The sequence below is a fragment of the Coffea arabica genome, chromosome 9e (assembly GCF_036785885.1).
Source record: "Coffea arabica cultivar ET-39 chromosome 9e, Coffea Arabica ET-39 HiFi, whole genome shotgun sequence".
Taxonomy (NCBI): domain Eukaryota; kingdom Viridiplantae; phylum Streptophyta; class Magnoliopsida; order Gentianales; family Rubiaceae; genus Coffea; species Coffea arabica.
The window spans coordinates 7,313,061-7,325,942 of NC_092327.1; the positions used below are offsets into that span (position 1 = coordinate 7,313,061).

At 35.1% G+C, this 12,882-nt stretch overlaps 1 protein-coding gene across 1 annotated transcript; it reads left to right on the forward strand.

The window, feature by feature from the left end:
- The first annotated feature begins 9,421 nt into the window (after nucleotides 1–9,421).
- LOC140014581 (uncharacterized) lies at nucleotides 9,422–12,549 on the forward strand. The gene is made up of 6 exons (XM_072065637.1): nucleotides 9,422–9,590; nucleotides 9,825–10,065; nucleotides 10,170–10,375; nucleotides 10,481–10,629; nucleotides 10,966–11,883; nucleotides 11,971–12,549. Exons 1-6 carry the CDS (start codon nucleotides 9,422–9,424, stop codon nucleotides 12,547–12,549), a joined length of 2,262 nt encoding a protein of 753 aa, XP_071921738.1.
- The last annotated feature ends 333 nt before the right edge of the window (nucleotides 12,550–12,882 follow it).

The window sequence follows — 12,882 nt, forward strand, 5'->3', positions numbered from 1 at the left end:
GAAATTGGTTCTGGTTCCATCCAAGCGGTCCAACTTGACAAAGTCTTGATTCATCACATTGATAACAGATTCCTGAGTAGACCCCATACCAACCTTAAATAACACCTTAACATTGTTGGAGAATATGGGAATTACAAGTGTATGGATCCTACTACAGAGCTATTACAAGAATAATTTCAAGAACTTGATTGAACTAATTTTGGGCAATTCAAGAGAGTTTCCAAAGCATGTGATCACTCTCTTTATGGTGTTATTTGATCCCACTCTCTTACTAATCCGGTTGAGATGGCAAATTACCTCTAGGATACAATGGAAACAAAAACTAGCCTATGACAAGTTTAACTTTAGTTTCACAAGAAAGGGATGCAAGAAGTTGGTTTTGCAAATCTAAAATACATTAAGCACAAGTTGCCGTAAGAGAGGTTTGCACTACCTCTATTTATAGGCAATCCAAGAGCACAAGTACATGAACTTCACTTAATATCCATTTATGAATTTGGTACTTTAAGTTTATGAATTGAATAGTTCCATAAATTAACTAATGAACTTGAGAAGATACATCAATGTACCAATGAATCTTGTAGAAAATTCATAAATCAAACTTCTAGACATGAAATTGAAAGATCATGTCACAAGTCATGCTCAATTTTCAGGCTACAAATTAATTTCCAATAGCGAGAACCTTTTTAAGTACTAACAGAGCGGACTTGGCTCCTCGCCGCCTCTCCGCTGCATTCTTGGCAAATCTCTAGAACTAATGTCAGAAAAAGAAAAGAATAATTTCAGAAACCTCCCATGAGGTTTCCGACAATTGAACTAACTTCCTTTGAGGTTTGTAAAGTTACATTGACCTCCCCTGAGGTTAAGGTTTTGGTAACAAAATTAGTCCAAATCAAACAAAGTATCATTAAAAAGTATTTTGATGAGAGAGATAAAATTTTTATTTCATAAATGCCCTTTATGCTTGTATATAAGTTGTATTGTAAAGGAGTGAAAAACATTTTAATAAAAGTGACGGAAGGTAAGTGCAAATAACAAAGAATAAAAAATAAGTAGCAACTGACTTTCATTACAAAACTGGACCAATGGCTATTTTTATAGGTCTTTACCATTTTGCATATAAAGGCAGCAAGAAACTTTAAGATGGATCTCACTTTCACTTGAAAGCGGCAAAATTTGAGGAGAAAAAGTAGTGATTTTTTGTGGATTTTGCATGTTGAAAGTGAAGTATAGGTGCAGAAACTATGGCCCCATCAAGCTACAGGAGGAAATCATAAAATTCACCCACCTCCTTTAGCATCAAGAACAAATATTGCAAGTGTAATTGCAAGACAATTTTTGATAGTACAAAAAATTCAAACAAATTACTATTTGGTGTATCAATTTCTGAGAGTGAACAAATATTTGGTACATCCATTGGCACCATTTTGTAATTGGAGGTTACTATTCATATCCCCAATAGCTATTTTTATTAATTAGTTATTAACAGTTAATTAGTACTCTAATTGCTTAATTGTCAGATGTTAATTTCCAATAAGACAAAATATCTTAGGGTATATGAGTAATTTTTCCCCAATAAGACATTATAGGGGAGATTAGTGTTATTTTGCAAATCTCAGGGGAGGTGAATGAAATTGTTAGAAACCTTAGGGGAGGTTTTTGAAATTATCCCAAAAAGAAAACATCGCAACACTAAGGAAATATCAGCACCATTTCTTCACATAGGATCATAGCAATTGAGCTGTGCAGCGATCTGACATTCCATTTTCCTTCTTTTTTTTGGGCACAATTTGAAAATGAGTGAACTTTAAATTGGGGTAATGAAAGTATCTTGGGCACGCATTACTGTTGCAATGCTATTGATTACTATGAAAATCTAGATAGTTGAGTAATTGGTGATATTTTACCAACTCCAATTATTTGAGAAGCTAATAGTAGTGTGACTAATCCATACATAAATTTTGTTGTAAAATAGATTGAATAAATTATAAGAAATAAACAACATAGAGCACCTGTGTATTAACAGGATGTGTAACACCACTAACTAGTACAAAAGAACCTATAGTTAGCAAGTTAAGAGTGTGTGTGTGTAGTAACTAAAAATAATTGATTTCTACTAACTTCCCAATATTGGTTTAGGTATGCAGTAAAATGAAGTGACCATGTTGTAACATATTAACAACATTGTGTAAATAAATTTCAGTAAAGAATACAAAGCATAAAGGAATTGTGCGATTGTCCATATTTATTTTATTGAATCTTATCTGTGAGTTTTAATCAGTTTGTAAAGTAGATCGATTCAAATTGAAATAGATTCAGTGTTATCAGTTGTTGGTTTGTGCTTACTAAAGCTTCAGAATGGTGTTGTACATTAATCTATTATAAACTTATTCAAATTGACGGCGCCGTTCCATATACTGCATGATAAAATGAGAGACCAGTGACAATATACATAGGGTGTTACGGATTTGTTGAAATTATAGTACACCTTCGAGATTATAATGTACCAATATTCTAAATCTTGCCTAAAGTAGATGCTCCTGCTATAGTGATAGATATCTAAGTTAACTTTTTACTAAAACAGCTTATATATTACTTATTAGTAATAATAAGAAATTAGTTTTTTTCTCGCCAATTGGTCAAATAAAAGCTATAATTGTCTAAAATAAGTTGTAAATTGGACTGAATAATATATATATAAATTAACAATAGAAAATAAAATAAACACAAGCAGAAGATATATAGTCAGCATAACAAAAACCCAAAGTTAGAAAAACAGCTTTTCCACATGTAGCTAATTAAAAAACAAAAATTGATTTTCAACAGAATCTATTATTGCCCAATATGTATTGTAAAATAGACTAAACATGCTCTAAAACATTTGCAATACATGGTAAATAAAGGTCAACAGGAGGTAAAACACCGAGATAATAAAATCAATATTCGGCAAATTAGCCTTTTTGGTTTTTGATTTTTAAAAACTTTTAAGCAACTCATTGGCAATTGTAGACACTAAAATTTTAATTTAATTTAATTTTTATTTAACCAAAGTTCCCAAAATGATAGTTAGCTATTTTTTTATTTATTTTATTTATTGAATTAGGTTCATCATTTTTCTTTTTAAACATTTTTTGCATTTAATTTCCCAAAAAAAAAAAAAAAGAAAATTTTCACAACTAAAAATTTCAAATTTTTTAATCTTTTCAAATTCAATTTTTTCAAAATAAAATGAAAATTTGCAAGGCAAATCTCAAAAAGGAATTTAACATTTTTGTTTACTCTAAATTTTTGCCTTGAAAAGTAAAAAGAAACAAGAAAATAGGTGGAATGCATGCAAGACAGCTAAGTGGATTGAGTGAATATTAGCCATGTGTTTTTGTCTTTTTGCACACCACAACACTTGGATATTGGTGCGTGGCAAGGACAGCTGTTAAATGAAAATTCTGGAAAGGAAAAAAGGGCTGGCGGCACAAGAAAGAAAGGAAGAAAAAAGGAGCTTCGGGAGAAAGAAAGAAAGGAGGGAGAAAAGGAAAAAAAGAAAAAAAAAAGGAAGGAGAAATAAGAAAAGAGAGGAAGAGGAGAGAGGATCAGAGGACAAAAGAGAGAGAGAGTAGGAAGCGGAAAAAAAAGGACCGAGAGAAAAGAGAGGGGAAATTGAGAAAAAGTGTAGAAAATTTTTTCTGCAAAACCCACGATCAGGCTGACGGAGCAGCCAGGTTCAGAGCAGAATTCTGACATAATTTCTAGCTTTCCTTAACGAAATCTCGATTTCTGCACTTCCTATGAACATAGTAGGACAACTCTTCTTTTGAAAAATTCCAAAGAAAACGTCTCCAGGGTGACCAAATCAAAGCCCAAAGAAGCGCGATCATCAGCGCTGCTCCATTTGTGAAAAGTTTCTTGGCTTCGTTCCAGCAAACAACAAGCACTTCTTGGAAGAACCTCACGTCCATTCAACTGTGCAAACATTCCCAGGTAGTTTACAACTCCTTCCCTTGTTAGTTTAACGTTTTTTTTTTATGATGGTTGAAGATCATTGGACATGAGTTCTTGTCGCTTTGCCGTTGGTTCCATCTTCTGGTTTCATAAGTTTTTGTTATGCTTGTTCGATAATGACTGACTATAGGCATGATAAAGTCTCATTGAAATCAAAGAGATGCTGTTGCTCTTCGAAAAAAGAAGAAAAGAAAAGAGAGAGAAAAATTCTTGGCTAAATCAGTTCTCTTGTTGTTTCTTCGGTTAATTGCAATCTGCTTGTTTGTCTTGCAATTTATCTGGTTAGATCTCATGGCATGATGTTGGGATAGATTTTGTCTGTAATTTGGGTATATAAATCTCGTGCATTTGGGCCTGAAATCCTGAGAAAACAACCGAAAACCAGGAATGTTGCAGGAGAAAGAATAAGGGTTGCGAAGAAGATGCTAATTTTGAAAATTCCACCTCAACCCCTCAAGTTCCCCATAATGCTACTATGGCCCAAAAATATGGAAAATCAATCAATTTTACCCTTTTGAAATTCAATAATTTTTTTTATGTTTTAATCATGTTGTAGGCAAGTTTATTTTCTGGTTTTAGGAGACAATTAGAGCTTAATTAACTTTTAGAGCTTTATTTTGCTTTGATTTCAACCCCTAATATTTATAATAATTGTAATTTGGCCTAAAAACTTCTTTAAGCTTTGCAATTAGGTACCTAGAAATTTTTATTTCTTAAATACAAGTTGCTTTTCTTCTTTAATTGTTAATTCTACTTCATTTAAGTGATTTAATTGGTAGATTTCATAATTATTTCATTTCTTTATAAATAAATTGGTGCCTTGATCATTTTGTTCATTTTGGAGTGTAAATAGGGTAAATCCAACCCCAATTAGCTACTACTTCAAAGGAGGTATCTTTTTTTGTATTATATTATATTATTTAAAAATATTTTATGTGCTCCTATGTGTTTTATGTGTAATTGCATGATTTTGAGTGTTTTCTTTATTTATTTAATTACTCGTTTTATTTAGCTCAAGTTTCATTTATTTAATAATTATTTGAGAGGCATTAAAATGCCGAATTGTAATAGATAGATGCTCAAGACATGTATTTAGCTAGTTCATGTAATAGATAGGTTTTAATTTTTGCTAAAAATGCATATTAGTTAGATAAATGTAATAGTTAGGGTATTATTTTAAAATTCCCTCCTTAGATTGTAGTTAGGTCCCTAAATGTAATAGTTAGGTCCTCATGTGTGTTTATTTGTTTGTGTGCTTGCATGTTTACATGCTTACGTGTTTTACTCGCTTTCTTAGGAGATTTGCATCTAGATATTATGTTTACGTGCTATGTGCTTACGTGTTTACTTGCTTTAATTATATTTATATGATTTCTTACGTTATAATAAATGTGCGACGTCACCACATTAGTCCAACGCTAGTTGTAGCCTATTTCCTTGATTTCTCACTAGCAATTTATAGATATGGGCTAGTCTAATGCTAGACCCTTAGGGACTGTCCATGCGCTAGATCACATGCTTGCGTGACAATTACTAATTTCATGCATACTTTTCATTTTTTTTAGGATATTTTCACATCTTGCATGATATTTCCTTTATATATTATCCCCCTTACCCATATGTGTGTAAAACATGACATTTAGATTTGCATTCCATTTAGGAAATTAGATATAGGTTAGTTTATTTGCTTGACTAGATTAGAAAAGTTATCTTCCAAATATGGGAAATGGATGAGTGTGGTTTCTTAACCTTAGCACGCTCGTGTCTCCTGTATAAAAAGGAAAATTGAGTCACGAATCTTAGTCCCCCGTACCCGTTATGTTACATTCCTCTTTTTTAGATTACGTATATTTATATATTATAATTTTTCTTTTTCTTTGAGTCTCATCTTTGCATATTCGTGAACTCTTCTAAAAATAATTCTTGGGCATCACAATTAATATGATTTGCACCAATTGAATTTTGAAGAGATATTTCGACCCTCCTGATATCCATTAGATTTAGATTTGCATCCATATAGTAACATCCAAATGTAATAAGTGTTATAGGTTAAATTGAGAAAATTTTCGACTAAATCATGCAACTATCATTGGTTAGGTTGAAAGGGTGTTTTAGATCAAATTTTTGCCTTCCTTTTCTTCAACCGTGACTCCCGAACTCTTTTCTCTTGTTTTAAAAGACTTGGAGTCGTTTAAAAAGGGTTTTTTGTTTTTTTTTTATTAAAAACATATTTTTTGGTGACTTGGTACACCTCAACTCAATACCAAGTGGCGACTCTTATTTTTCCTAAAAACCCTTTTTAAACTATTATGTTGGGCGAAAATCGTCGCAGTTTTTAAGTCTCATTTTTAGGCCTTTTTTCTTTATTTATTCTCTTAAAATCAAAAACTCATTTTTACTGAAAATTCATAAAAAATTTATTTTTATAACCTGTAATTTGTTTTTTCAAAAAATGGGCCGCGACAGCTGCCGATTCCACTGGAGATTTTTAGAAAGTCCGAGCATTTGATTTAGTTGATTCTTTTTCTTTTCTAACCCTTTTACATATCACATTGGGAAGTTTAAGTTGCATTTTTTTCCTTTTTCTTTTTTAGAATTATTGCATTTCACACGTGCAATCGCCTTTCGCTCTCCGTGTATACGATAAAAATTTGTTTACTTATATTTATGTTATCACGCTTTTGCATTTTGGGGTGGGGGGAATGTCACCCTAGAGCCTTCACGTGTGTTTGATATTAATCCCTCCCCTCAAAGGAGCACTTCATACGTGCATACGCTATTCGTTTATAACCTTTCATTTTATTTTTTTAGTGGTTGTCACACCACTCCTCCCTATTAGGATTAGGATCGATCCACTTGGACATGTGGCCGTGGCACGACATGCGCGTAACAATGTTTGAGGGATCACTCGAACCATCGACTAAAGGTCTTGGGATTGATGACCCTTCACCTTTTGGTCTGAAGGTTTGGGAGCCTAAAACCTTAATCGAGTCTTGATGCATTAGTGAACCCAACCTCATGCATCAATATTAGAAATTACCTAGAATAGAGTCAACCTTACCCAAATAGGAACACTAGATACGAGGGGAGGGGTTACACCTTTTTTTCTTTAATTGCCTTCTATTTTTCATATTATTTTTATTTGCGCCAATGTGTTGTGTGTCATATATCAATTGAATTAACCTTTCTTTGTTCTATTGCATTCATAAGCCTTAGAAATAAGAGTTCTGGCATGATACTTTTTTAGAACCTACCCTCTTAGAAATATTATTGCACGTTTAAATTTTGATGTATTGCATTTGTAGGTTAGTAAGTGCACATCATTTTAGGCCCACCCTGGCGTGCAAAAGGTCCCTTAGATCATGTTTTCATTTCAAATTGCATATTTAAATTGCTTTGATAAATTGGCATCATGCATAAACTTTAGAAGGAATGCCATTTAGGGAATCCCATGTTAAGAATAAGCCAACCCTACATTCCTATGGGTATTTAACCTTGTTTTGGGATTTTCACGTTTAAATTCCAATTTAACCAGAAAAGTGGGACCTGTAGGTAAGGTACTTGACACCAATTTCTTGTCTCTAGATGCAATGCTCTCGACAAATCTAGCAAATGCTAGTAGCACCGATTGAGGTGCAGAGGTGGCCCGCATTGCTTTCACCTAGTGAAATTTATCAAGTAGCTTCTCACTTAGGACCAATCAGGGATTTTAAAGATATCAAATCAGACGGCTACTTCGTAGAGGCTTTGGTACATTTGTGGGACCCTATTTGTTCCGCATTTAGACTAGGCAAGAAGGAAATAACCATGACAATTGAGGAGGTATCTGGCCTTCTTAATTTACCAATTCATGGTACTGCTGTAATATTTTCATTTGTATCTAACAAGGCCGAGTTTTCCCATTTCACTGGGTTAAAGGAATCCATAGGGTTTGACCAAAGTATAGATGTGAAATTCCTATTTGACCGATTTGCATTGAGAGATGGGTTCGAGAGACACTTAGGAGATTTTTCATTTCCGTCCGAGGCAATATGGGAGCGTAAAAGATTATGGGTGTATGGATTGGTTATGGCCGGAACTTACCTTTTTCCAAGAAAAAACAAGAAGATAGCCTTTAAACTCACCAAAGTCATGTTTAATTTGTTTCTAAGGATAAAAGATAGGCAATGCTCTATTGTTCCGACTATGTTAGCCAATATCTTTGTAGCTTGCACTACTTACCAAAGGAGTGAAAAATTGTTTCATGGATCAAATTTAGTTCTGCACATGTGGGTGATGGAGTATTTTATGAGACAATCACCTATTCTTGATAGTTGCCAATATTTGGGTATAATTGGATAGTTATGCATCACAAGAGGGTTAATGGAAATGGTTTGCCGAATAATGCATCTGAGTATGTGGATTTCTTAAAAAACTTGCCTGATCAGAATGTTAGATGGGTTTTAGATTGGACTAATTGTGTTAAACACATACTTTGCACCAAAGCATCAGAGTTCATTCCATTGCTAGGCACCCAGAGTATCATGGCTTATACTCCGAAGAGGTTTCTCTGACAATTGGGCTGCATTCAAGAATTACCGTATACACTTGATTTAACCGAATTCACCATTATTTTTGACAAAGAGATGTGTCCAAGTGAAATTTTGATGAAAATTCCTATCATTGAGGCCTGGGGAACATTGTCCGACGACGAGCATGTTAAGTACATTCCGGAACTCAAGCAAAAGGGTTTAATAACTCCGCAATATGAGGATTTGCTTAAGGGTTTTGGTACGCAAGAATCGCAAGACGAACTATTCGAGAAGGTCAAGAGATTGATGGCCATTATTGAAGCCAAAGACAGAGAAAATTTGCTACCAAAAGAGTCAGTCAAAACTAGCAATGAGATGACAGAGAAACATAAGGGGACATATAAAAAGATGCGAGAGAAACATCAAGAATTGAAAAGAAAATGTGAGGAACTGTACGATCAAATGGAACACATGAGGAATCGCTATACCAGAGAATCCAAAGATGCTGTAATAGATAGGTTGAAAAGGTTTAATGACTTTGTACGAGACCGTCTCCGAGGAATGATGTAAATAATATTTATAAAATTGGAAATTTGGAAATTTGAAATGACTTTTCTTTTGTGCACAATGGTGGTCAAAAGCAGGTTTGATAAATGGGTCCCACTTTAAAGGTGTTGCATCATGTTAAGCCTACTCTTGGCACAAAAGGGTTCCTCAATAGGACATGCATCCGAATTGCTTTAATTTTTACTAACTCACGCATTTTTCTTTTTCTTTCTTTTTGTTAGCAGTTAATCAAGAGGGGAATGTAAATAGGATTTTTCCTAAATTTTCAGGTAATTGCTAACATAGCTACACGAAGAAGTCCCATCATTACATGATCGCGTAGCCGAACTTCGAGAAATAGTGTAAAAATGAGTGCACATTCTGAATCATCTGATACGATTGCAACGACGCCATCAGCCGACCTTACGAATCTGGGAGCTCAACTGAGCGAAGTGTTAAACAAATTCAAAGAGTTAAGTATGGAAATGACCGCACAACAGCGCGTGATTGATCAGTTGGTTACTGATAGCAGCAGCGGTGTCCAACATGATCCCTTACCTGCTAGTCAACCTGAATCTCAACCACTACCCATATCCCATACTCAAACCCCTTTTGCTCCACATTTCGTAAATCCACCTGAGGAAGCTTTCACTTATCCCATTCTTGGCCTACCACATACCTATACATCCAATATCCAAATCAATCCTCCTCACACTTAAGTTCCTCAAAATCATCTACCTGTTAGTCTGAACATGCCATTTGAACTTCAAGGACCATATTATTATTCCACTGCAGAACCATTCACGTTAGACACCGCTGCACAAGGAAAAGTTGAAATAGGGGAATCCTCCGCACCAATTGACAAGAATCTATTAAAGAGGTTGCATCGTTTTGATGAGTTCATGAGGAAGAGCCAAGACTTGAGCAAACAAGGAGGTTTGGACTATAATGAATTGTGCCTATTTCCTGATATGCAACTGCCGGTGGGTTTTAAAACATTCAAATTTAGCAAGTATGACGGAACGGACAATCTCAAGACACATCTCCGAATGTTTGCAAACAAATTAGGAAAGCAGTAGATGATGAGAATTTGCTAGTTTGATTATTTTCTGAAAGGTTAGAAGGTGATGCACTGGATTGGTACTCCAATTTGAAACCTGATGAGATGAGGACATGGTTGGATTTGTCAACCGCTTTTGTAAGACAATATGAGTATAATTGCGAGTTTGCTCCGACAAGGACCACACTTGAGGGGATTAAAAGGAAGCCATCCGAGGATCACAAGACATATGAAAAAGCGATGGAGGAAATTGACTGCCAAGGTGGAACCTTCTATGAATAAAGAAAAAATTGTTCGTATGTTTATCAAAACTCATGACCCGCCATATTTTGAAATTTTTTTTGCATGACTGGATGCTCATTTGCAGAAATTATTAACAAATTGGAGGAATATGATGAGTTCATAAGAGCGAAAAAGATTGTTAATGTGTTAGCTCTGAAATCGCAATTAGAAGTTTTGCAAAATCAAAACAACAATAGTAAGAAACCTCAGTTCAAAAAGAAAGAGAGGGAAGCTGTATTTGTTTGGGACCATGGCCTTTCTTCCTGACCTAGATACCAACAATATCCCACCTATCCATCCCGTTACCCATACCATCCACACCCTCGATCTGTTTATCATACCACTATTAACCATCCTTGACCCCGACCAAATTATCCAAACACACCCACAACACCATTTCATATTTCTCCATCTAATTTTCAAACTAGATCTTGCCCTCCTTATAATCCAAGACCTATTTCACCAGCCAACCAGAACTACAACTATCATCAAATCAATGACACCCAAAATTCAATTCCATACAGAACTTTCACCAATTTAGGTCGGCCCATTGATCAGTTATATGAATAGCTCAAAGTCGCAGGAAAAATTGATACGATACCTCCTAAAATCTATCCTAAAGGATTTTTCCTTGATTATGATCCTCAATCTTTTTGTGCTTATCATTCTGGAGCTCCTGGACATTCTACTACCAATTGTTGGGCACTTAAGCATAAAATTCAAGACATAATTGAGGCCGGAGACATAGTTTTAAGAAGGAGAGATGAACAAGGACCGAGTGTTAGCAACAACCCTCTTCCTGCGCACAAGGATACTATTGGAGTTATTACCATTGACGAGGAGATCGATGAACCTACTCAATACATTGTAGATGAAGCTGGGATAATAGGGGTCACTGGAGAACCATTCATACTGGAAGAAGAAACCTTCGAGATCAAGAAAAATACTGATTTGTTTATTTTAGATGTAATACCTTTTGAATGTGAACCTTCAGAGTTTGTGGTACTCAAATTGCCTGAACAAGCGCCTGTTTTTAACCTACAAGAAGTCTCATGGAATTATAGTGAGCCTATTTTATTGATTGGAGGAGAAGAAATGCCAAAGAAGGAGGTGGCCGTCGTCACTAGATCTGGAAGGATCATAAGTGAACCTGCAGTTAACGATCCATCAAAAGCAAAGGAAAATGCCGCACCAACAAGACCAGCTGTGACTGAAGAAAAGGCATTCAATTTCCTTAGGATGTTGAACAAAAGTGAGTATAAAGTGATCGAACAATTGGATAAAATGCCCACTCAAATTTCTATGTTGAATTTGCTCTTAACTTCGAAACTTCATAGAGAAGTTCTACTCAAGGTGTTAACTGAGGCTCAAGTGCCTAAGAATATTCCGGTTGACAAATTCACCCATTTAGTCGAACATGTTTTGGTTTCAAATCAAATTTCTTTTTCTGATAAGGATTTAACTTCTGAGGGAATTGGACATAATAAGGCATTGTATATCTTAATCCGTTGTAATGGAAAGTTGTTGCCAAGAGTTTTGATAGACAACGGATCTGCTTTAAATATCTGTCCATAGAATATTTTGGTTAAATTGGGATTTCAAAAAGCTAAACTTCGACCGTCTGCAACTATAGTGAGGGGATTTGATAGCGCAAAAAGAGAATCACTGGGAGAAGTGGACTTAGTACTGGAAATAGGACCTACCCAATTCCAAGTCATGAATTTCTCAAGTGCTTATAATATTCTGCTTGGACGACCTAGGATTCACGCTTCGGGTGCTATACCATCTTTGCTCCATCAGATATTGAGGTTTGTAGTGAATGACCAATTAATCACAGTATTTGCAGAGGATGATTGTACTATGATCGTCAATTCCGGACCAAAAGAGGAAAGAGGTAGAAAAGCTCTGGTTTCTTCTCACCATGTGGCTGATATCATTTCAGTAGGTTGGGTATCTAAAGACAAGTCAGTGGTGGGATTGAATTTGCTGGAAGCCAGCGTTATGATGGCTAAAGAAATGATTCGAGAAGGATACGAGATAGGCAAGGGTCTTGGGCACAACTTGCAGGGAATTCTAGAACCAATAGAGGCTCAAGGAAAGAAGGACACCTTTGGACTAGGGTTTCAATCTACTTCCAGGACAAGAAAGATGTGAGGACTCATGTTTTCATTCTTAATTTAGTCATTTTTATTTTTATTTGCCCCAGTGTTATTTGATTATACTATTATTGCGTGAATTTCCCTTAAATTTCGCTTTATCGCGTTCGCGTCGAAAGTTCTCGAAAGTCACGCCGGTCCGACTAATTGGAGATTTGAGGATTTAATACTAGACTAGTGAGTATGAATAATTATAGTGTTAGACAAATTACCTTGGAGGATTAGTGTATAAGTGTAACAAACGAGAGAAAAAGTGGTAGTACAATGCACTATTTCGCCACTATTAAGAGTTGACTTTTTGTACAACTTTAAGTTAGTTTGTCCAACACTT